Genomic DNA, 23,593 nt, shown 5'->3' on the forward strand with positions numbered 1-23,593 from the left:
TGCTTCCCCCCTCGGCCGCTTTCGGGAAGCCCTGCGGGCAGGACCGAGCTCCGACACGGTCGCTGCAGCGCGTCCCGAGCGCACGGGACGTTAAAGGCGCTGCGGCCGCGGGACACCGAGAACTCCGGGGTCTCGTCGCTGCCCAGGAGAAGCAGCGGCAGCGCTGCGCGGCCGCGGGGAGCCTCGGCACCTTCGCTGCGCACCCGGGGCGCGGCGAGCACCGACACTCACCCAACGGAGGACGGTAAAAAAGAAAGGGGGGCAAACAAAGCGCCTACGTTCAGGTCCAGCAGGCGAGACCGAAGCCCCCGGACGCGAGAGCGGCGAGGGGAGAAGGTGGAAGGGGCGGCGGGTCCGGCTCCCGGGGGACGCGGCTGCCCCGCCGCCCCGCGCCGGCAGAGGCGGAGCCGCCCGGAAACGCGCGGCCGAAGCGGCGGGAGGCGCGGGCCGAGCCCGGTGCTCCCCCCGCCCGTGGAAGCGGGGAGCGCTCGGCGAGTACCTTCAGAATAAGTTCTTCCCCAGGAGAGCTCTGAGGCACCGGCACGGGTCGCCCAGGGAAGCCGCGGCTGCCCCATCCCTGGGGCTGTTCGGGGCCAGGTTGCACGGAGCCTGGGGGAAGCCTGAGATGGTCTTTAAGGTCCCTTCCAACCCAAACTATTCTATGATCCAAGCTAGGACGTTTGGGCTTTGCTGCTGCTGGGGGTGATGGAGCCGCTCACTGTATAACGCTCACTGCGTTAATTACAGCGCATAATTAAAGGCAGAGCAGTGCACCTGTCCCGCAATAGCATCAAAAAAAAAGTGGTTTCTCTAGACTTCACTGCTATCAAAAAGCAGGAAAATAAAAGGTCACAGCAGCCCCAACCCTGCACTTCTAGGCTTCCCATTCACACTAGAGATCCCTTGGGATGCAACAAGAGCCAGCACCAGCTCCTCTGCCCCCTGGGGAACAGAGAGTGTTCGATTTCACCAAAAGTTGCCCCCAAATTAGTGCATTTTTTTTTACCAGCCCTTTCACAGATGCCAAGCACACCCAGAAGACAGTGCTCAGTTCCTTCTTGGAAACCAGGATCTGCAGCAGAAGCCCCCCAAAAAACAGAGCAGTATCATTTTGGGCACTAGGGCTTGAAGAAGTCAGAACTGAGCCAAACGCCCCATTTTTCACCTCTGCATCAATGCCCCGTTCATAATATGCTCTGTACGTTTACCCCAAGAAGATTTTGAATGGGCAACAGCATAGGGCCCAGCAAAACAAACCCACATGGTGCAGCACGTTCAAAAATATTTAATAAACCTTTAAATGACAAAGCAAGCAACCTACCCGAGTCAGGTAAATACAGTGAGAAAGTTTTTATTAAAAGGTATACTTCTGCCAAAATAAATAGTTACATTTCCTTCAGCAAAACATTAGAAAATAGAAACAGAAAAAAAGCATTAACAATTATTTAATACTGAACTTTTAAAGTGACTGTGAACACTACTTAGTGACATTGCTGTGTAAATACATGACTTGAATATGCTATTGCTGGTGGAGTTGCTGCTCTGACATCAGTGATTTCCACAGGATCTCCACACATGTTGTGTGCTTAAAGGTCTTCTCAGATTTAGTGACAGTAGCAGAGTCCCGTGACACACAAAGCTCAAAGTGGTGGTTTAGATACTGTTTTCAAGAGCAATTAAAAAAAAAAAAAAAACAGAAGAAAGAGGTATTTATTTCAGAGTTACAATTTTAAGTCTTCTGTTTGGAACTAGGGGTTTCTCCACCCTGTGCAGGAGGGCTGATGTGGATCCACACATTGAAGTGAACACAAACTGTCCTAGTGGAGCTACCTGCAGACTGGAAACAGAGCAATGTCCCAAGAGTAGGCAAGGGGAAGGAGGAAGAGGAGGAGGGAGGAAGTACTGCTACATTTGAAGGGCAGACACTACAGGGACATAGAGGGTGGGCAGGCCAGCCAGAGCCCACTGTCAAGGCACAGGGCGTTTGGCACAAATGAACTGCCTGACATGGCAGCCAGCTGAGATGGTCCGTTCTCTCATTAAGGGGAAGATTAAACAAAGTTTAAGATAACTGTTGGTAAGGCCCTCTAACTTTGGCAATTCTCAGCCTTGCCACCCACCACATCCAGCATGCATTTAGCAGAAATGGACCCCTAAGGGAAACACAGTTTCAGGTATTTCTCCCACAACCAATTTGGCAAAAGTGAGATCTCTTCTCCCAGAGGAAGGAGGGCAGTACTAGATTTATTTTTTTTTTTTTAATGGACAAAAACCACTTGGAAATCTACAATAAGTACTAGGGACACCACAGTGCTAGCAAATCAGCAGACCTTTTATTCTCTGGTCTGAACATTGCATGTACACAGCCCTCCAAAAGGTCATGAGAAAACAATTCCTAGGTCCTATAGTGGTCAGAAGTGAAATATTTTCTCTTATGCCTTGAAATTCAGCTTGCCAACAGTATTATCAGTAGGGTAGGCAGCAAACCAAATCCAATGTATCACACCTAGTGGCTTACAGAGTACGCCATGGATACAGACTGTTGTACACAACATAAACCAACTCTAAAGCGTTATATAGGCTAGAGGCTGGTTAGATGCACAAGCTCACCATTAGTCTTGTTAAAAGTAGCAAAGTAGTATCTGCACCAAAGGAAGGAGGAGGAAAAAAAATGCACAGAACCTTTATGCGAAACAGTAGAAATGACAAGGGTTAGGACTCTGGCAGAGCTGAAGCGGATGTCATAAGGACAACTGGACATGGACTGCAAGATGGATTTTAGGTCCAGGAACTTGATCTCCCAGCCACCACATACTGGAGAGCAGGCAGGCCCTGGCAATACCTGCTGGGCTGCCCAGCTACACATTTTGCTGAAAGGACTAGTTGCTACAGATAACTTTGTTCCTATTAACTTGACAAATGTAGATTAATTAGTAACTGCTGCCCTGATAACAACACATGCCACAAGGTACAGGCAGAACAAAGACTTGAAGAGTTCCAGTTTAGCATTATTACAATAAACCACTCCATATCCAATTTAGAGCCTACCACAAGGTTTCCAGGGTTTTCGAAGTGAGGTCTGATCTAGACAAGGTAGCACTGCATAACAAAAAGCTACTCTTAAAAAGCAGCCACAGCCCTTTTTCTGCATCAGTGGGGAAGATCTTCCCTACTTTCTCAATCCTTTGCAACCTGTGATGGTTGAGTAGCAAGAATTTCAAGCAAATGCATGAAACTTCTCTTAAGGAAGGAGGGTAGTTTGAGTATTTTCTGGCACATCTGCAGGTTCTTTATCAGAACTTAAATCTATAAAGCCAAACAGTTAACACAACAGCTATCGCATCACCTGGGGAATACATGCAGGCAAAGAAAGGGTTAATAAAGAGTGGTACTTTCCCAGTATCCATTCACGCCCTGCAAGTTAGCATAGGGAAAACAGTGGTTTCCTCCCTGAAGAGTTAAGACCTTTAAATATAAAGCCAGGCTTTGGTTTGTGGTTACAGTTTGAAGTGGACAAACCCTACTCTTTCAGAGGTTAACATAAACTAAATACAGATGAGGTGAAACAAATGAAACTCAGGCCTTTTACCAGGCACAGCAGTTAGTCTCTTGAAATGCATGGACCAGAACCAGCAAGCCTTCGGGACCAGAGCACTAGAAGACAGTGGCACCATCCCAGTCAGTTCTGATGTAAGGAGAACAGAGATCCAGGGTATAAGGATACCAAGCTGGAGTTTCTTAGGGCACTCTGATGCCAAAAGAATTTTGTTTCACAGCTTAGTGGCTTACTTAATCACTCAGTGGTTTTACCAGTGCAGGAAGAAGAGATTAAAAATAGTTGCATCATTTTCCCCACCCATATATTAACACAAACAAGGCAGAGTCAAAATGGCAACTGCTTCTAAGCACAGCATTTTGCAGTAAATATCTATGTTCTTGCCAATTGCTCTGTGTGCATTAGGGACAAGAGATATGTATCTGGAAAACAAAGCTGTGCCTATGCCACTCCCTCAAACAAGGTACCCCAAAGCAATGGAAATAAAATCCCACTCCAAACCACAGAATCTTTTATCAAAGGAAAATATATCAGGAGCTGGTTTTGTGTCATGGCATGAGGACTTAACTTTGAAGTGGTAAGGGTTGGGACTCTTGCAGAGCTGAAGTGCATGTTATGAGGACAACTGGACACAGATTATAATTCTAATTATCAAATTCATCCTGCTCCCACCAACTGACAGTAGCTTGTTGCTGGTTCCCTTTGATTAGAGTTGGATTCCATCTAGCAATAAGCCTTTTCCACAGGCTTCTGACAATCACAAGCTTGACTTCTTTTATAACCCAATATTCCTATTCTGTTTTCAGAACCCTCCAATTTTTTCTCTTCCTGTAGCGACTGCCCTGTTCCCCAATTGCCTTAACCATGCAAAATTTAAGACTAAATCTGACTGCGTAAGTGCAGGCCTGCTTCATAAGTTATGTGGGCACTTGCTAGATTACAGCCAGGAAGGCCAGTGGAGCAATATGTTTAAGTCACAAGTCCATATTTGCACTGACATCTCCTGGGCAGTTGACAGGCACCACAGCTGCCCAGTTTTACCTCCCAGCCTGCAGCGGCCACTGCAGAAAAGTCCTGATGCTTATCACAGCCTCCACCACAAACATTCAAACCCACACCCAGTGCACAATTGTGCTGGTAGGAAACAGCACCCATCACCTCACCCACATTGCTCACATAGATGTGATCATGCAGATCCACTACTTTCTCCAGCTATTAGTAGAATTTGGGGGGCTATTTTCCCTTCCTAAAGGTGCGAACGAGTATTATAAACTGCTATTCCACATAGAAGCTACGTAAATCAGCTTCAGATACCCTGTCCAGCTCACATTTGCTTTGGCTAGTTACATACTGGTTGGGCTAGGAGACGTAGAAGAGTCCTCATGCAGCCAGACATGCTGCAGAAAGACACCAGGAGCTGGGTTTGTCTCATACTATGAAGACTTATGTGCAATCCCCGCAGGAAGCCATGCCTCACCCTGTGAGGAGCAGAGTTTACACTTCTGCACAGCAAGTCAAAACCAGACCACCACTGAAAAGGCAGTGTCCTGCCCTGCTGCAGACCCACTAGCTCTGGTGTTTTAAGAGACAAGATAAGAGCAGCCAATTCCAAGCAGGCTGCATGTGCACCAACTTCACTTCCACTTCTCATATTCCTACTGTTTCCAGGTGCAGAGCTGTACTTGTAAGCCACACTGAGACATGCAAGCCGTGAGGCTGGTTTAGCTACAGGCCTAAATCCTTCTTACTCCAAAGCCCCAATGTCCCAACTCTTTTAAGGAAAAGATGGAGCCAAGCCCCAGTTTGGCAGGAGATCCCTTCTGTATAATCCACATGGAATTTCCTTGAGCTGCAGTCCCTTAAGGAGCAAGGCTCAACCCCTGACAGAGCCAGCTGCTTCCCCAGCACCTATTGTGATCCTCCACCCAGGCCACTCAAACTAACATGCTCTGCACAATTTCACCTTCCTACAAGCACTTCACATTGCTTCAGCTGCTAAGCTGACCCCAAGACAGTCAGGCAGAGCTTTTCCAGGGCAACCCCACACTAATTCCATTCACAGTGACAGAAATGGAGCCTCAAATTCAACAGGTTTCCCTGGAAAAAAATTGTCAAAATTACTTCTTTAGAATAAGCTCAATGACTCACTTAGCACTCCAAGTTCAAGCTGCAGCAGTTCCAAAGACAAAAATCAAAAAGAGAGAGACCACAATAACGTGATCAGGGTAAATACATACACTTTCTATCTCTGCAGTCCCAGTGCAGTCTGCAGCAGGGCCAGCTCTGGCTTCCCATGAGGATGCAGTTAAGGGACAGAGAAAAAGACAGGGCTTCAGCAAAGAAGAAAGTCAAGAGGAGATTTGGAAGCCATGAGAAAAATTGGTTTGGCAAGAGGCTACTTCATCTTTCAGTAGCACAAAGAACCAAGGGATGTCAGATTGCTTAAGAGAAAACAAGACTCATGCTTTAAAAGCAAAGGAAGCTAAAAGCTGTATGAACTTCAGTGTCATCTGTGTCCTGATTATTTGGTGGTAAAAAGCCAACGGCAATGCAAAGTGCATTATTTGAGAGAGCCCAGCTGGGTCAGCATCAGCCTGGCCACAGACAATGGTTAAGCCTCAACGCAAATCTAGAGCAAAGTATCAGCCCACATGTGTCTTTGAACAGGGAGAGCCCTTGCCTGGCCCAGTGGACAAGAAATGGCTACAGTCAAATTCACCAGTCTTCATCCTGGGGAAACCCTCTTCGCAGCATACTCATGAGCACAGGGCAGCCTGCTGCTTAGAGATGAGACTTGTCCCACCCTATGTCCACTTCCCTTCACACCCACCCTCATCCCCTCACAGCAGCAGGCTCAGAAGAGTGGCAGGCACTCTTTTGCACAGTCTAGAGATGGAAGCTTTATCTGAAACCCTTCCCGAGGGAAGAGGGAGGCCTGCATGTCCACGTTGATGCAGAGTAAGCCCAGCATGAGCTGCCTCTGGTACTCCTCCCACTTCATCATGACATCAGACACAGAACGGTTGCTTCTCATCCACATGGGCAGTGCTTCACCACAAGCTGGTGCAGAAGGAATTGGGAGGCTCTGTGGCCTTCCAATCTCAAAGTGATAGTAAAGCCTGAAAGGCAAAACACATGCAAAAAATCAGTATATGGTAGACTTGAGCAGGTCACCAGACCAGAGCTCTAGAACCACAGAGCATTTTATTCTACCCTTGACTGCATGATCTTAGGTAGAATCCTGTGTCTGCCCATTCCACACACACCCCGCCCCCATCTCTCAAACATTATTTGAGTAGAAGTACCTCTTGGAATGCTGGGTCAGCAAATGCCACACAGACAAGCACCTCTGTTCTACAGAGAGCATGGAATAAGCTAGCATGTTGTTTTAATTTGATCTACATCATCTGCCCTATTGCTATAGTGACAGCTCCATTACAGGGTCTGCCCTGTAATGGGAAGAAGGAAGGAAACCATGTACTATCCAACAATTAACGAAGGCAAGAAATGATGGATCAGATTTGCAATTTAGAGTGGGCAGTAAATACTTCCGGTCAATTTGTGCCTTACTTGCTTTGCTCCAATGGAATAAAGTCTGTAGAGGTGAAAGGCGAAATGGAGGGGTCCTTGAGAACAGTGCTGTGGAGGAAAACAACCATACCTGGCTGAGAGATGGCTGCCTAGTTTCTTCTTGGCTTTCTTCACAAGATAGTTGCAGATTTCAGTCATCTGCTCCCTCATCCATCTAATATCCTCAGGAATATCTGGGAGCCATTCCAGCAACCTGGGAAGAGACAGGCGACAACCATTAGCTGGGCCGCAGAAAGGACAGGATGGAAAAAACGCCAGTTCTGCCTCCTGTCAATGGTTACTTATTTTTAGTGACAAATGCATAAAGAGTCATTTACACTTCCATTCCTAGAATTAAGAGGGAGAAGCTGTGAAGGACTATAACAGCCCGGGAACTCATTCTTTACATTTTGCATTTTCACTTTCCCTATTTTTCATCCATTTTCAGATTTGGAAAGTTTCCCTAAGCCTTTCCTACCACAAACTATTTCCTTCCAGAAACTTTTCATAGGGTACTTTGTACTCAGAACAAGTCTGACAAACCCATCTTCCCAGCCATTTAAGTGTAGAGCTGGAAATGGCTGGGACTACTATATCCCCAACTCCAGAGGGAAACCACTTCTTGTGTGGTTCCTACATTCACCCCTGCACTTCCAGTTCAGAAGTCTCTCTCCCGTCCAAGACTTATCAACGTTTTCCAGGGCAAATTCCATCACACAGTCATCTTCCTTCAAGGTGGAATTATTGGCTGCAGCTAAATGACATACGATGGTAGGAGACGCTTTGGGATTTTTTCTACATCTGGTATGCAGCAAGAACGCTTTCCCCAGGAACATTGACACTGCAGAGTTAGAGAGGCTCCAAGTCTCTGTTCATTCATGCTCCACCAATTACATCAAACATTTTGCTGCACTAGGAAGACCACCACTGAGGGAACCAGCCAGAGGCCTACCTGACAGTGAATGAAACTGCAGACTCCAGAGGCAGCATGTAGGGGACCATCATTGCCGTGGCCACACGTATAGGCAGCATGTTGGTGATGCCAGTCAAGAAGCTTCTTCTTTCAGCACAAGCCTCCAGAAGAGCTGAAGGCAGAAGAGAACACAGCTGAATGCCTGCAACAGGGCTATCCCTTTGCTTGCCACACCCCAGGAGTTACCGGGTCTGAGGTCTCCACTTCTTAAGGAGTATTGCTCAAGGTAGTAATTATCTGAACAAAGCTGAAAACAGCAGCTTTTAGCTTTAGACTCCCAAAGGGGCAAGCAACAAGATTTCCTCCTCTCCTTACCATGCAGAACACTGTCAAATGCATGAACCTCTCCCAGTCAAGTCTCCACAGGGCAAGCCACAATTTTATCTAAGAGGCCTCAATTCCATTTAACCATCAGAGGGTGCCAATTCAATCCTTAGATGGGGCCTGAGCCCAGCCACAAGCAACACCCACACATCCCATCAATGCTCTGAAGCAGGTCAGGCAGCACAGGAAGATTGCCTGGGCTCTCTCCCTTTGGATTATACCTTGATTCAGTTTGGGAGGCAAGTGTTCAAAAATGTGCTCTTCAACAACAGCAAGGGCAGTATTGTCCTGTGGCTGGTCCTCAGCTTCTGTTTCTTCTTCTTTCTTCTCACCTGGGGGCGGTTCTATGGCAAGGAGAGGATGGGCAGGACTTGGACGATGCAGGAGACCTGAGAATGTAAGTCATACCATACGGATGATTATGGTTGGACTCTATGATCCAAGAAGCCTTTTCCAACCTGGTGATTCTATGATGATACAAACTAGCTGCTCTGCCTTGCCTGGCCTTTAGAGTGTTAGTCCTCACTTCACCTTAACCCCTCCTCAGACAGAAAGACATCATACCCAGCCTATTTAGCTTACATCTATAGTTATTCTTACCACAATGAATTAGAAACACTGTTGTTCTAAGATCATCTTTTCTTTCCCCAACAGAAATCCTGTTTTTCCCCTCTTAAGTACCACAGGATGCTGTTTGGCAATGTTTTGTTGCTATAATCCAGCAGCCACTGACCTTGCAGGCAAGATTTCCCTCCCACAGCTTAATCCACAAACACAGCTGCATGACTGCTTTTATCCCAGTAAGGTACACATCACAGCAAAAAAAAATGTGCTCGATCTGATGTAAATTGACACTAGGTGGCATCAAACAAGCAACCTGCTACAACAGGTGGAGACAAGGAAGTCCAGCACTTGCATTGTAGGAGAGTGAAACAGTAGTGTCACACCACCAGGCACTTGGGGCTGCTGAGGGCATAACTGTACTCTGCACCGTTGTGGCACATCAGACATACTATAGCTGCACGTAAAAACAAGCAGAGTATTTGCAAGGAGTCCAGACAGCACTGGTGGCTAACAACTGTGTTAGTACAGCACTGAGCTCATGCTAGAGTAGCTTCACCTCTCAGTTGTGTCAAAACCACCACTCTGCTGTCAGAGTGGTTAGAGTCCTTCCGCATTGCACTAGAAAGGTGTACACTTCAGCCTCTGCTTCCTGAAGTGCTAAAATAGACTACTTAATGGAAATTCCATATTCCAATAGCTGAGGCACAGCTTACTTCTGCCCTTAGACCTTTCATATGCACCACTGAGCACCCTCAAAGCCAAGCCATCAAGCTTGGCACAGAAGAGGTAAGTCAGCGCACCCCAACAAACACCCAGAACCTTACCATTCTTTTTCAGGAAGTGCAGTGCATCCCGATAGCCCTGCTTGCACATATCCCGCAGCACCTTTGGGCAGAAGAAGGCAAGAGTAAGTCATTTGGAGATTGTCTGGCTGAACGTGTCAAATACCCAGCTCAACATTGGCTTTAGGGGAATTCTCCTGACTCCTGAGCTACCCCAAAGACAAGTCTCATCCTTGCAAGCTCTTCCTAGGCTTTAAGCAGGAATGTGAGGGATAATATGAATGCATTAGATATGGGAATCAGGACAATCTACATTGGATGGGAGCACCTGGAATCCTATCTAAGTACAGGTTTAGAGTTGCAGCCACTTTATTTCCCCATCTAGAGCTGATGCTGCTGCAGGCAGCCTTCTGCAAGTCACTCTGGCAAGCAGCCCACAACACTTCCCAGCAGATGCCAGGAATGCCCACTGCGTTTGCAGATAAAGAAGCTGAGACTAGGGAGGTGGTGGGGAAAAAAATTGGACAAGTAATTCAGCACATGAATGCATGCTTATTATGCCCAAATACCAGTGCTATCTGAAGCTGTATTTACTCAGAAGCATGCAAAGCTATTTGCAGTGCCACCTGCTCTACTGGCACTTTTCAGGAGACAGTTGCTGGCTGCAGACTGACAGCTCCACCCCGACCTTAAAACATTCAAAGCACATTGGTTCCAATGGCCAATACATGCTTGTTTACAAGCGAGCCTGACTTCCTGGCAAATGCTACTCTAGAGACCAACATGATGGGAATACATTCCAAGCAACTGCTACCACTTAAATTCCAGGTCTCCCAGTAGCAAAATAAAACCAAGCCACCCATACAACCTTGTGCAGATGGTCAATGTTCTGCCAAGTCACTAGGTTGGTAAGGTCAAGGTTGAAAACAGACAAACAAGAGATACAAAACTAAAAGTGTCTACAATCACCTTCTGCTGAAGCGCATGAAATAGCCAGTGCCTATTGACTGTCCCCAAGTCCTAGTACTGCCAGGAAACTCACCTGTGGCTCTGGAGGAAACAGGGCCTTTGAGAGGCGGTAAAGATTGCGAAGGTTGAACTGGATGCTTGTGTTGGTGACTCTCAGCTCATGCATATTTGTGGAACTGTCTCGTGGACAGATATCACTCTCTCCTGAGAATGGAGACACTGTGATTGTGTTCTTCAGCTCATATCGTGGCAAGTTGTCAGAAATCCCTCCATCAACATATCTCTGAAATCAAAACAAATGAAGCACTCTTCATTCTCCTAACTGATCAAGTGGCTTTTTTTCACTCTGTGATCCTGTTCATATTTGTCCCAACAACTTGGGATCATACGGAGTGCATTCACTAGCACTGGGAGTCAAAACAAGGGATAGCACAGCTAAGTTGTCTATATTCTCCTTTTTCTATGTGCTTTTCTTCCTATGGTCAAGTGTGTTGCTTACAACTGTTCAATGAGAACAGAATATTCACTTGTGTAACTGCAGACTTATATCTGTGGGCTTTAACTGCCATCTGATTAAATAATGACACACAAACAGCTCTTTGCAGTGCAAATTATCACTGATCTAAACTGTTGGTGTGACACTGTGCACTTTTCACCTGTGTTTAAAATGAATAAGCTCAGACATGAGTCTCCACTGGCAGAAGGCTTGTTATCCAAGAGTAAAACCAGCTGATTTGTTGCTAGGAGGCTTATCAAGCAGCAACCCCAAGACATGCATGCATAATTGAAATCTACTTGCTGTAGTACAATAACAGAGTACAAGGGACTGGGGTTTTGCTCCTTACAGGCACCCTCTTATCAGAGAATGTTCTGTACCTATGTACCATAAACACATTTGCACTACCCTTGTAGGAAGGGCAACCCCTGTAGCATATACTCCATGTATTCTTTGTACAAGGAGTTGAGCAAGACAATCCCTATCACAGGCCTTTGGCAGAGCAAGCAACATGCAGAAGATAAAAGGAAGGGGATGTTGATCAAGTCAGAAGAACAGGAAGTCCGAAACCTTTGCAGACCAACAACTCAAGCCCTCGTGAACCTCTGCCACAGAAGAGTCCTACTGATTTCATATTAGGGTTGATCTTGCCACTTGCCGCTTTGAACCCTTCCCTTTGGATGTGTTCAAAAGGGAATCATCATACAGGGGCTACACAGCTCTAGAAACAGCTGCCGACACCTCTTTCAGCCCTCTGCTGCATTAGGAGTTGAGCTGGCAGAAACTGAACCCAGGCACAGCATGGAAACGCTGATCAGAAGAGAAGGTGTTCTGTTCTATCCTACACCTTGGTTTGCCTTGTCTCACAGGCAGACTGACCACCAATATTGGCGGTCTTTTGCTGAACGATGCCTAGAAAAATGCCAGTTGCTCTGCCTGGAGGGTGCTCTGCACTTTGCTCTCTCTTGCTTTGGATTGCAGACAGGCAGAGACCTCTTCCAGCAGCTCCTCTGTGCCTTGGGAACAGTTCATAGGCTCTTGCACTGAAAGCAATGAAATTGAGCTAAAGGAATCCAGTTCCCATCAAGGCAACAGAATCAGTGTTGACTGCACAGCAGGTTTCTTGGGGGCAAAGATCTCAGGGCTACCTCTGTGTACAGCCTACAGGTTAAAGGGAGATGGTTTCCGACTACAGTCATAGGCTTCAGCAGCACTAACTCATAGCTTAGGGCATTTTAACCTCACATCAGGTCTTGTTCACCAACACAGTATCAAGTTAGAGACTCCTGCATCACCTGGGTTTGAGCAGTGAAGAAAGTGGAAGGAGAGCATGGATTAAACTCTATGAGAAGTACACCCTCTTGGAAACAGGAACATTCAGTTTGCTTACAGGATGCTTTCTAGACAGAGGTGTCAAAAATCAATTGAAACCCTTGCTCTTTAAAGTGGACTTCAATTTTCCCTAAGGCAAAAGCAATTATAGCAACCTGTCATTTTTATCATCTCCCCAAAGCTGCCACACTGAATGCCAGACCAGGTGCAGATAGAGATGGAGATATTTGGCCAACTCCCTTAGCAGGATGAGATCACAATAGGCTGAGTGGGTAGAGGACAGAGCAAAGCAGGCATCTGTTTTTTTTGAAGAAGATAGAGGCAACTGTTCTGGCCACTGAACTAAGACACCACTAGTTTTGCGTTAAGGATGCAGGAACGTACGTTTCCCTGAGGATGGCAGCAGAAGTGCACGGATGCCATCAGAAAGCCGGCTTAACTATAATGCAGTACTGCTGACAGGAAAAGCCTTCTCCCTGCATGGAGATCTAGAAATACACGTGCAGACCCTGCTCTCCGGTCTACCATTCCCCAGCTAACGTCGATCACCATTTCCTAATGCCAGCTGCCACTTGTTGGGATTCACCTGAACTACCAGCAACTCAAGCCTAACCACTCTCCAGCAGAACTCACTCTGCCCCTAACAGCCCAGAGCCACAGGATGGAGCCCCAAGCTGCCTGCAGGCATGAGCAGCAGAAGCTTTTGGCAATAGGCTTGGGTTTTTTTCTGGGGTGCTCCATTGCATCCCTTTATCTAATGTCTTCCTGTGTACAGGGTCCCTCACCCACATAAGCTGATAATTTGCCTTTGGACCCTTGTTAACAGTTTCTCACCCATGTGCCACAGACAGTTCACAGCTAGATCATGTGTTGACAGGTCAGCATTTCTCCCTATGTGAAAACTGGGGTTTTTTAACACCTCCCTCCCCAACTTCATCATCCACCCGATGGGGCTACCACAGCTCGGAGAAGTGAGCACTGGAAAAAGGAAGAAAGCAGAAAATGGATTTTACACCTCGCACACATTGCCTTGAAAACTGGTTCTCATGCCAGGCTTATCAGTCTGTCCTGCAGCAAATACAGTAATTGCAGGGATTGCTAGGAACCATGCAGTCTGGTTTCAAAACCACTCTCCAGGATCATACTCAAAGCTAATTTTAACCTCTCTTCTTGCCAGCTCCCCTTCAGAGACAAAAAGAGCCACCATTTTCTGGTGAAGAGACAGGAATTAATTTCCTCATCTTATGTATTCCCTTACCACCTTTCCCCATGAGGAATCCCAACACAGTCATCTCTAAGTGTGCCAGAACAGCTGCACATTCCAGAAATCCTGATGCTGTACACAGCTTTGGAATTCTGAGATTTGGCCTGATGCACAGTGACCTCAATTAGCCTCAAAGAGATGTCAGGGAAGAACCACCATCAGTGGGACAAAAACCCTGCCTGTAGTCAGTAAGCAAATGCCAAACCATCACTGATCTGTCACTTCTCTATGGGCTGGACATTGAACGTTTCTTCTAGGTCATTTGCCTGCCCAACATTCTTGCACTAGACAAAACCAGCCAAGCTGTATATCATGCAGGAGCAAAACTGACCTCACTTTTAGGACACAAGCAGCAGTTGGAAGGAGATTTGATGCTGTCACCTGACAGACTGACACATCTTGGTCAGGTCACTTACAGGAAACAAGGGCACACATACATTAATAGCAGTTTTCCCTCTCCCTTTTGATTATTTAGTTAGCAAATAAACTGCTTTTGAATATGTGCATTAACCTAGGTAGCACAAGGGGAGTCCAAGCTCAACTGAGGCCTTTAATGTCTACAATATTCAGAGATGCTCCAGCCCTGCACAGCTTTCAAAAGTTTTCATTTCTAACATGCAAATGCAGAAGGGATAAATTACTCTGGACAGCCTTGGACAAGATGTTAAAGCAAGCTCTAGCAAGCAGAAAAACATTATTCTCAAAAGAAGGACAGTAAGAACTCCATAGAAAAGAGATGAGATCTCAGCCCCGCTAATTAAAATCCCACAAAAAATGTCGGGCAGAAGAACTATACTTATGACTCCTACCCTGAAATCAAATTCTTTCCACAGGCAGAGGGTTGGAACTTCAGTGGCTGACAGCATTGCACCAAGGAGCCAGGAGAACTATCTGCTAGGTCAGCCAATGCTTTCCCAGATTGCTATATATTACTATCATGTTAAGTCCCCTCATCTTTAAGACATTTATAGCCAACTGCAGGCAGCAGTGGAAAGAAGGCATACCCACTGCTGGAAACTGTTTGTTTGAGAATTTCTCATGCCTCTTCAGGATAATCGCTGCCGGCAGACAGGCAGTAAGACTGCCAAAACTGAGTACCACTATATCTGCTTCCTTATTCATCAGTGTATGATTTAACATAGGGGCATCTTAGAGTCTTACTTACCACTCCACGCAAGGTTGGAGGTATCAGCCCACAGTAGACAGGGATAAAGGTGCTGCAGACACAGGCCTGAGGGAGAAAGAGGTCAAGAACATAAGAAGCAGATCAAAGCCTATTGAACGTATTGCTCTTCTCGGAAGATCACACTGGCATTTACTCCAGTGTACTGGCTGACAATTATACTCCAGTACTAAGGACAATTGGAGATAAAGGCAAAACAAAGCTGCGTGTAGTTCCTCCCTAGCCCCCTGCAGTAAGTTTCCATTCACCTGGATCAGCTCTTCCTTGGAATTGAAATCTGACAGTATGACATTTTCTCCATCAGAGACCCGTGTCAGGGAAATACCCAAACGTCCCGCTGCAACCTCATGCCCATTCTCTGGCACAGTCTTGGACAGGCAGATCCGAATGATCTTCACCAAGTTGAAAGATGGGTGGAGTGGGCCCAAGAACCTCTTCCGGGCTTCTTTTGATACTCTAATAATGCTGGCACCAGCCTCGCCTGCAACAAGAGAGAAAAATACACCATGAAATCCTAGGAAGAAAAAAAAGTTAGCCCTTACAACATAAAGCACAGAAAAGCCTTACTCAGCTTCACGCAGAAGTTTCTCCCCATTTGATACGTAACTCAAAATGAAGCTATTGTGGGCAGTGCTATAGAAGTCTCAGAAGTCTCCTGTCCTGGCCCTCATATTCCTCCACTGCAAAGACATACCCTTATCTTGCCCATGTTTCACAAAGCCAAGGAAGACCCCATGCATCTGGCTACAGCCTCATTCTTTCTCAGATCCTGCTTCACCACCCAATGCAGGGCTGGTGAAAACACAGACTAACAAAGAAAACAAGGCAGATGTTTTAACACTTTTGAGCTTACGGCTAAATCCACTACAAAATGTGTTCCAATAAAACTTCTCTAGTAAGCGTCTTTTTTTCAGACATGGAAGTCATCTGCCTGTAACCAAAACCTGCCAGAAAACAGGAACGTTAGTGCTTTCCTGCTGAGTGATCTCAGCTCTGCTGTGAATGTCAGTCACATCTCAGGTGAGCAAGGCAGACACTATGGTCCAGTAGGGAATCAGTGACTTAGTGTCACCTACAGAGTCTTTGATGTCCCATTCCGTCCATGTCTGATTCCACAGAATTATACAAGGCCCTGTTGGTAAGCAGGACTCACGCCTGCTTTACCCTCTCACACAGTGACCAGCAGGGTTGGGAGGAGAGGAGACATCCCATTTGCACAAAAGGGATGGCATCTGCTAAGCCCATTATCTCAGTCACCAGGAGTCCAATCTGGCGAGAGCATTACAGCTTTCCAGTGGGAAAGGAGGGATGGGAGAAAAAACATCAACCCAAGCCAAACCCTCAAAACCCAGCATACTGCCCTTTGCTCACAGTGAGTGCTGCCTCCAAACACATCTCCTAGCCATAGTGAGATACAAGACAACAGTTCCTCTGAGTACCAACCAACCACTGCACTCCCAGGGGCATCATGAAGACACGTGCAAGAGGAAGAATTATAGAAACTAGGAGAAGGGACATGCTTTCACAAATTAAGACTCCTCTCCAATCAAATTGAAGTTCAGATCCTGGAGAACAATGAAAGACTGAGTTCAAGCCAACTGGAAAATCCCTCCATTTTTCTCTCCACCCAGTTTTGCAATTGCAGGAAGAAGGCAGCAGAATGAAAGAACCCATGTTAGGCCCAGGTTAATAAAGGTAAGGGAGATAAAAGCAACAACACCCACAAAGCTATGTTGACATATCCCACTCTTTTGCAATATACATGTGCCAGTGACATGTTTTCCACCAACACTCCCTGGGAACACTATTCCATGCTTAGGAAACCCATCAACACCAGTAGCTCAAGCACACACTGAACTGGACCCTTGAACATGACCAGAGACTCTGTCATGGGTTTTAGGCACGCAAGGTAGCAACTTAAAAAATCCAAGTTATCCATTCTGAAGCAAATTTTTAGCACTATATAACCCCAGTCTTTTGGTCCGTCCTAGAACAATGTTTAGCAGTCTAATTCTGTTCTTACTTACTCAATTAGCATTAATACGCCTTCAGATCTAATAAGGGAAGAAAAGACTCACCAAGAAAGCACGATAAACTCAAAAAAAAGTCAAATTAATCTCAGCCCAGCACCTTGACCACACAATCCCAAGAAACTCCACTGTACTGAGTGCCTTATAGTGAGATGCTTGTTTAGCAGAAAAACCCAGTGGAAAGGTGGGTGTTGAAGGTGGTACAGCCACATGGAGACAACCTGTGTGGAAAGCAAAAGCCATGCTGGGAGCATGGGGTGTTACCCAAGAGATAATGTTTAGAGAACAATAATTTCAGACTTTGCATTTCAGTACACAGAAAGATTCAATAGCAATACTGAAAACAACTGCAATCAAATTGAGCTTATAACTGTTTGAGCTAAAATGTGAGCTGGAAGACACTTAAGAAAAAAAACAAAACAGCAAAGTCAACCACATCAGGAAACAGACTGCCTCAGGATTTGAGGGGAGTTCAGACAGCAGGCAGCTGCCTGGTCTATCAACATTTCACAACCAAACAAGGCAGGGGAATAAAGGATGAAATAAGAATTATTGCTAACCAGCAAGTTCATTCTTTGAATACTTTCTGAGGATTTATTGTTCTGGGTTGTTTTTATTTTTCTATATACACACACACCTGTGTGCATACACATATACACACAGGACCTTCTGAAGTATTCTGATTTAAGAGCATCTCTGATTCTGTTGGACTTGCTGGCCCACTTACACCAAAGCTGAGCACAGAACAGCTCTGCAGGAAGAGACAGGCACAGGGTGATCTGCAGCATCACCAGCTTTCCTGGAAATAAGACTAGCTGAGGGTTCAGCCAAAGGAGTCAGGTTTACATAGCTAGATCCATGACAGCTGACAAGTCCTCTTGGAAATAAATTTGGGAAGAAAGAGTAGAGGTGAGTGTTTTAATGCCATTACTACCAGAAGTGCTATTCCAGGAAAACCAGTTCAAATTCTGCTTGCAGCCTGCCAGAGGGAGCAGAGGAGTCCTACAGAGCTGAGCCACAAGCTGTCTGTTATTACTAGGACTAGCTCAATGCCAAATTCAGTCCACAAAGAAATTTCTGATCGTTTTTGACTGATCTGGTGATTCAGGATAGAGTCACATGAAAAAGCTAAATTAAGTTCTATTTCCCTTATTGAGCTACATACCAAGGGGTAGACACAACCTCTTACAGTTAGTACTGCTTGCTGGGAAAACATTTCCCTCTTCTCCCAATCGATCAATTCAACAATTCTCCCCATGCAGATTTACTAAGCCAATATTCCTCTAGAAATTATATTAATGTATGCAATATTCCATTGTCATAAGCAAAATCATATCCCTCCTCTTCCCTGTCCCTACCACTGCCCCAGGGGGTGTGGTTATACAGCAACCCAAGTTCTGCAGGGCCATCATCCTTATCTGAATTTCAGTTGTGATGACACAAAGGAGCGCCAAACAGTTGCATTCTGAAACATCTCTTGCTAGACAAGGGAGGCCAGCTGCTCCATCTCTTCCAGTTCATTCTGTGATCCTTCTGCAGCAGCTACAAGGGGCAAGTTATTGTTACCCAAGGGAAAAGATCTGAAGGCAGCTACTAGTTTACATTTTGTTTTCAAGCTATATCAAGCTAGCTTCACATTCGGTTATTGATTCACCTAAAGAACTGGGTTTCACTCCCACTAGTCAAGCTCGACTCCAAAATAAATGAGTATTTAAGTCTTTACTGCCCTGCATCCCCTGAACTACCCTTCTCCAATCTGAAAAGCATTCAAGCAGCAGCATGTGCTATTTACAATTGTACACAAACACCACCAGCCACAGCAGCCTGCTGCTGGTCTGCCTCTGGAAATGGAAGGGGGTTAAAGAACAGTCACTTAAGGCTGATGTCAGCTGGGCTGCTAAGAAGACCCTTAACAACATCTAAGAGCTCTGAGACAAAACAGAAAGGCTGCTTCAGGCCTGTGAAATGCATAAGGATGAGAACTATTGCAAAGGTTAAATGTCGCATGGCAGGGGGAGTGAAGAGTGGGGAAGAAGGGCCTCTTCAGGCCCACATCTTCAGCAGCAGGGCTTTTTCACCAAGGGCAGCATGATGCTCACCTGCTGACATTAAACCACACTGATATTCATTTGCCAGCCAGCAAAAGGACAGCTGACACAAAGTATTTCAAGGCAGGGGGAAGCCCAAGACAAACAAAAATAGGAGCAGTGCAGGCTGAAGAGGGAGAGGGGCATTCCGGACATTCAACCCAGCAGCTCCTGTGACTATGGTCCACCCATGACCCTGCAGCTCCCTCTGGAACAGCTCCATGTTGGTACAAAGATCACACTCTCTGCCAGGGACATTCTTGTTCCCCAGCTACTGTAGCAGTAAACAGGATGCAGGCTTGCAGGAAAGGTTCTCCAACAGGGATGGTGAATAGAGGATGGCACAGACAGTGGATGGATGCCGAGACAGCACCTCCTGTCTGTGCTGGTAGGAGGCACAGACAGATAGGTCACATGCCAGACAGCAGATGCCATACCTCACCTGGACTAATGCAGCAGGCAGGGAACTGTGCTGATCCCTGCTAACCCTGCTTCTCATTCAGCACCAACGAGAACTCAAATGGGCTCCTTCCCACACAAAAGCAACACAAGGCACTGCTGCTCTCTCCTCAGTCTCATTACTCAGCTAAGGCTACAGACTGAACAGACACACTAGCATCAAAAACTTTGAAAGAAAGCAAGCTAGCAGAAGAAAGTGCAGATGTGTTTGACATTTCTCCACCACCTGAAGAGCCCAATGACTTGTTAGTTTGGGATGGTATGCCCAAGATATTTTGACTGCAAGATTTTCAGGACAGGAGCCTGCTCCTGCGTACCATAGCCAGGGACCTCATTCTGAAGCTGCTTAGGTTCCGCTTAGCTATCTATTGGAGCGATGTTCGCATGATGCTCAGCAGAGGTGCCCCCTGCAACAGCCCCCAGCCACAATCTTCACACAGTGCTTTCCATTCAGATAGTTGCTGAACATCACTGGAATTCTCATGTTTCCCATTGGTAGAACCCAGTCTAGACTTAAATTTAGGAACAGGATGAGTCAGAAAATGTACTAGTATGACCTCCTTCAAGCTTAAAATAGCTTGGTTGCCTGCCCCCTGCTCTTTCAGCTTTTTCCGTACCTCATACATAGAGGAACTAAAAGCCAGTTTCTAACAATGAGGTGGTAGAGAGCTGTCCTGTGTTCTTTCTGGGCACAAATTCCCAAGCTGCTACAGCTTAGCACACAGCTCCTGCACCTACACTTCTTCAAATACAGACAGCAAGCAATGCACATGCTTTTCCCCATCTGCCCTCTCCCAGGAGAGGATACAGTCCCGTTATAACACAGTCCTGTCACCAGCCGAAAATATAAAGCTATAAGCAATTGGCACCAAAACAGAAATCTGCAAGCTGACATCTAGAAAAAAAACTGACAAGAGAACTTTATCAGATGTTTCCTCACAGGTAGCTCATACTGTAAAGAAGCACCTGTCCACTGACCCCAAGAAGCAGTGCATAGCAAAGCACTGGTGACCCAAGAATAACCCCAATTCTTGTGGGCAGTGATTTCAATTTGTGAAAGTTTCCACTGCTTGGGTGGAATTCTGGTCCTCTTCCCACACCCACACTGAAACAACCTGGTTTCCACTCATTTTTAAACCAGACAGATATTCAGCTAAACTAAGCTGAACAAAGGCAAATTTGTGCTAAACAAACTTGATCCAAGATGTTCTCTGACTGCCTATCAGTAAGGCCAGATAGGTATCAAAGGAGGGACCAAAGACAAATTAACGCCAGCAGGAAATAAAGCAAGAGCAATGTCTTATGATCTGGCATTATAAGACATTTTGAGGTGACAGGTGTACTCCACAGCTGGTGATAGCTCTTTAGTTTCAGTGTGAAATCCTAGACAGGTGCCTAAAAACACTGGGTATGGAAAGGATACCTACCCCTCAACTTGCCAGAAGTTGTATAATTCCCACTGTTTAACACAGAAAATCTCCCTATTTTAAATATTTGAGGCTGGAGATGTCAGCTAGCAGTGGAGCCTCTAAAGGCTTTTAAAATTCTTTTCACATTGGTACACATCTTCCTGCAACCCAGTAATATTGAGAAATACCATGTACTAAAACAAGCTGTTCTTTTCCATCTTCCTTAATTTTTGTTGTTCTGGGGTTTTAAGGTTTTCACTCGATTCTTCCCTTAGTATTTTGCCATCAGACAAGAAACAGCTCAGCCAACTTGGGTCCACATAAAATATACAGGAAGAAATCTTTTATTTTGGGGGGATGATACACAGACAGCAAACAACTCTCCCCACAACACATCCCCAGTCAGTCTGCAGACAGCCCTGCTGCACAACTGGCTGTTCCCTGTGGCAGGCAATCCTTCCCCATCAGGGGCTCTGTGTAGGGATTCAACCTGAGCTCAACAAACAAATGATTTTGCAAAGGACACAATGTTCTTCCTCTCCCTTTGCTCAAGAGTAAAGGGCACCAATACATTTCCTATTGTAGGAACTCCTAGGGATCCCTATCAGGCTATAAGCAAGATCTACTTAGACCTTAAAGGTGTGGCAGGTGGAAAAACTGACAGGAAAGGACAGCTTTTCAAGCAGGGCCAGCTCTTGCAGCCAGAGACAGATGTGTCAAAGGAAGGACTCTGCCCACAACATCTTCTGGCTCAGATTCTCAGTGGTCATCACTGCAAAGTCTAGACACAAACAGTGCCAAGACAGCCTGCAGAAGAAGAGCTAAGTAAATCCAGGTCACCTGAAACTGTTTCAGAGTTAGAAGCCTCCCTCTTAACATGTTTGCCCCCAATATGTTTACTTTTCTATTTCAAGTAAAATTTGGGGAGAAAAAAAAAAAAGCAAAAAACTTTTGGTCACTAGCTATTCAAATGAAGCCAAACTGAAAGGAGCCACTTTTCCCCTTTGGGTCAAACGAAAGTTATTTTGTGTGCCCTGGATACCCATTAATAGATGAACCAGAACTATTGCCACATCCTGGATGTGGGAGCATAAGAATCCTATCTGCTTTTTGAGTTGCCTCATTTTTGCCTCATGCATAAGGCAGCTCATCAGGCAGCCCACAGCAACTGTCGCCTGCCTGTCCACTCCTTGGTACCTACAGCGTAGGATGCTCATGTAAGCCAAAGTGCAGATGCATAATTCATATCCCCTCCTCACCTTAAGGCAGGCTGCTCTGCTTTGTACAGAAACATCAAGGCTTTGAGAGAACAGGAACAAGAGCTGCCAGGCTTGATTATGTCTCAAAGACAAACATCTCCAGTGAACTTAATGTAGTGTTGGCATACCAAAGCCTGACCAGGGAACTGATGTTCTGTAAGCTGAGGCTCACTTTATTTCTGAGGCCAGGACTGAAGCATTTACTCTTGCAACACAAACCAGAAAACACAGCTGCCACTGCAAAACAATCAATACGAAGGCCAAGAGGCAGCTTAGTTCAGGCAGGCAGCCAGGATCACACTGTCACAACCACAACAATTCTCGCTAGCCTAATCTTTCTCCATTGTAATTCCCCAGTACAAGGCTTAACATCACATTTCTGTTCACTGCATTAGAGAAAATTAAATAGTACAACAGCACATTAAATGGAAAGGTTGCTCAGGACTCCAGGCAAGCTGTACTGAAAGGCATGTCCTGCCCTCATCCATCCATCAATCCCTGCCAAAGCTACAGCGCAACTCAAATTGCATAGGGTAACACCAAAAAGGGATTCGCAGAGGAAAAGAAGGTGCAGCACAGATCCCTGCTTGCTCAGGGCAATGCTGGATTTTGAGTCACTTTTTAAAAGCAAGTACTCAGTGAGAAAAAGCTAGCGGTGGGGAGAAAAACAAAAAACATGCTGCAATAATGCAAATTTGCCTTTTTCCTCTGCCCAGCATAGAGGCAGAAGTGGAACCACATGGAACTCTCACTTTATTCATCTGGGTGACAACCACTAAGAGAAAACCTCCAGCAGTTGTTATTCTGAACAGGAACTGATACAGAAGGATGAAGTCTCACCCGCATGCATGATGTAATATGCCACCCCTACTCATTTCTGAAGCTCCATTTGCAGGATGGCACCACACACCCACAGAAAGAGCAGTGTTTCCACTTCACAGTGGAGGCAACACTAGAGGTGAGATGCTTTGGAAGAACAGAGACCAGTGCTACAGGGCAGTAGATACTTTTGCCAGGTATCTGCACCAGAGACTGATGAAGACAAAGCAGAGTGAGCAGTTACCATTTCTCTTTCCAGCAACTGAAGAAATTACTGCTATGCGAGCATCACTTCAGCTTTATCACACATGAGCCTCAGCTGGCTCACCAACACCAAAGCAAGGCCCATGCACAGCTTTTGTTGACTTCCAGTCTAATACCTGCTAAACAGTCTCCTACAAGCTTGCAAACAGTGGTTGTTTTGTGTTCAGAGGTGTTACCAGAGACATGCTTGACCGTCATGCAGAAAAGGGGAGCCCATCTTCCTTCTTGCCCTTTCTCACTGTACACTGGTGTG

The 23,593-nt window shown here is 45.9% G+C and overlaps 1 protein-coding gene across 1 annotated transcript in view; it reads right to left on the bottom strand.

The window, feature by feature from the left end:
* Nucleotides 1-1,335: 1,335 nt before the first annotated feature.
* PNPLA2 (patatin like phospholipase domain containing 2) overlaps nucleotides 1,336-23,593 on the bottom strand; it is a 30,089-nt gene continuing 7,831 nt past the window's right edge. The window contains exons 2-9 of the mRNA XM_069857759.1: nucleotides 15,262-15,494; nucleotides 14,996-15,061; nucleotides 10,812-11,021; nucleotides 9,812-9,872; nucleotides 8,645-8,812; nucleotides 8,079-8,211; nucleotides 7,218-7,340; nucleotides 1,336-6,675 (exon numbers count right to left, since the gene is read on the bottom strand). Of these exons, the coding sequence (XP_069713860.1) occupies nucleotides 6,411-6,675; nucleotides 7,218-7,340; nucleotides 8,079-8,211; nucleotides 8,645-8,812; nucleotides 9,812-9,872; nucleotides 10,812-11,021; nucleotides 14,996-15,061; nucleotides 15,262-15,494 (1,259 nt within the window). The 3' untranslated portion in view covers nucleotides 1,336-6,410. The remainder of the gene's footprint in view (nucleotides 6,676-7,217; nucleotides 7,341-8,078; nucleotides 8,212-8,644; nucleotides 8,813-9,811; nucleotides 9,873-10,811; nucleotides 11,022-14,995; nucleotides 15,062-15,261; nucleotides 15,495-23,593) is intronic.

The sequence above is a fragment of the Phaenicophaeus curvirostris genome, chromosome 5 (assembly GCF_032191515.1).
Source record: "Phaenicophaeus curvirostris isolate KB17595 chromosome 5, BPBGC_Pcur_1.0, whole genome shotgun sequence".
NCBI lineage: Eukaryota > Metazoa > Chordata > Aves > Cuculiformes > Cuculidae > Phaenicophaeus > Phaenicophaeus curvirostris.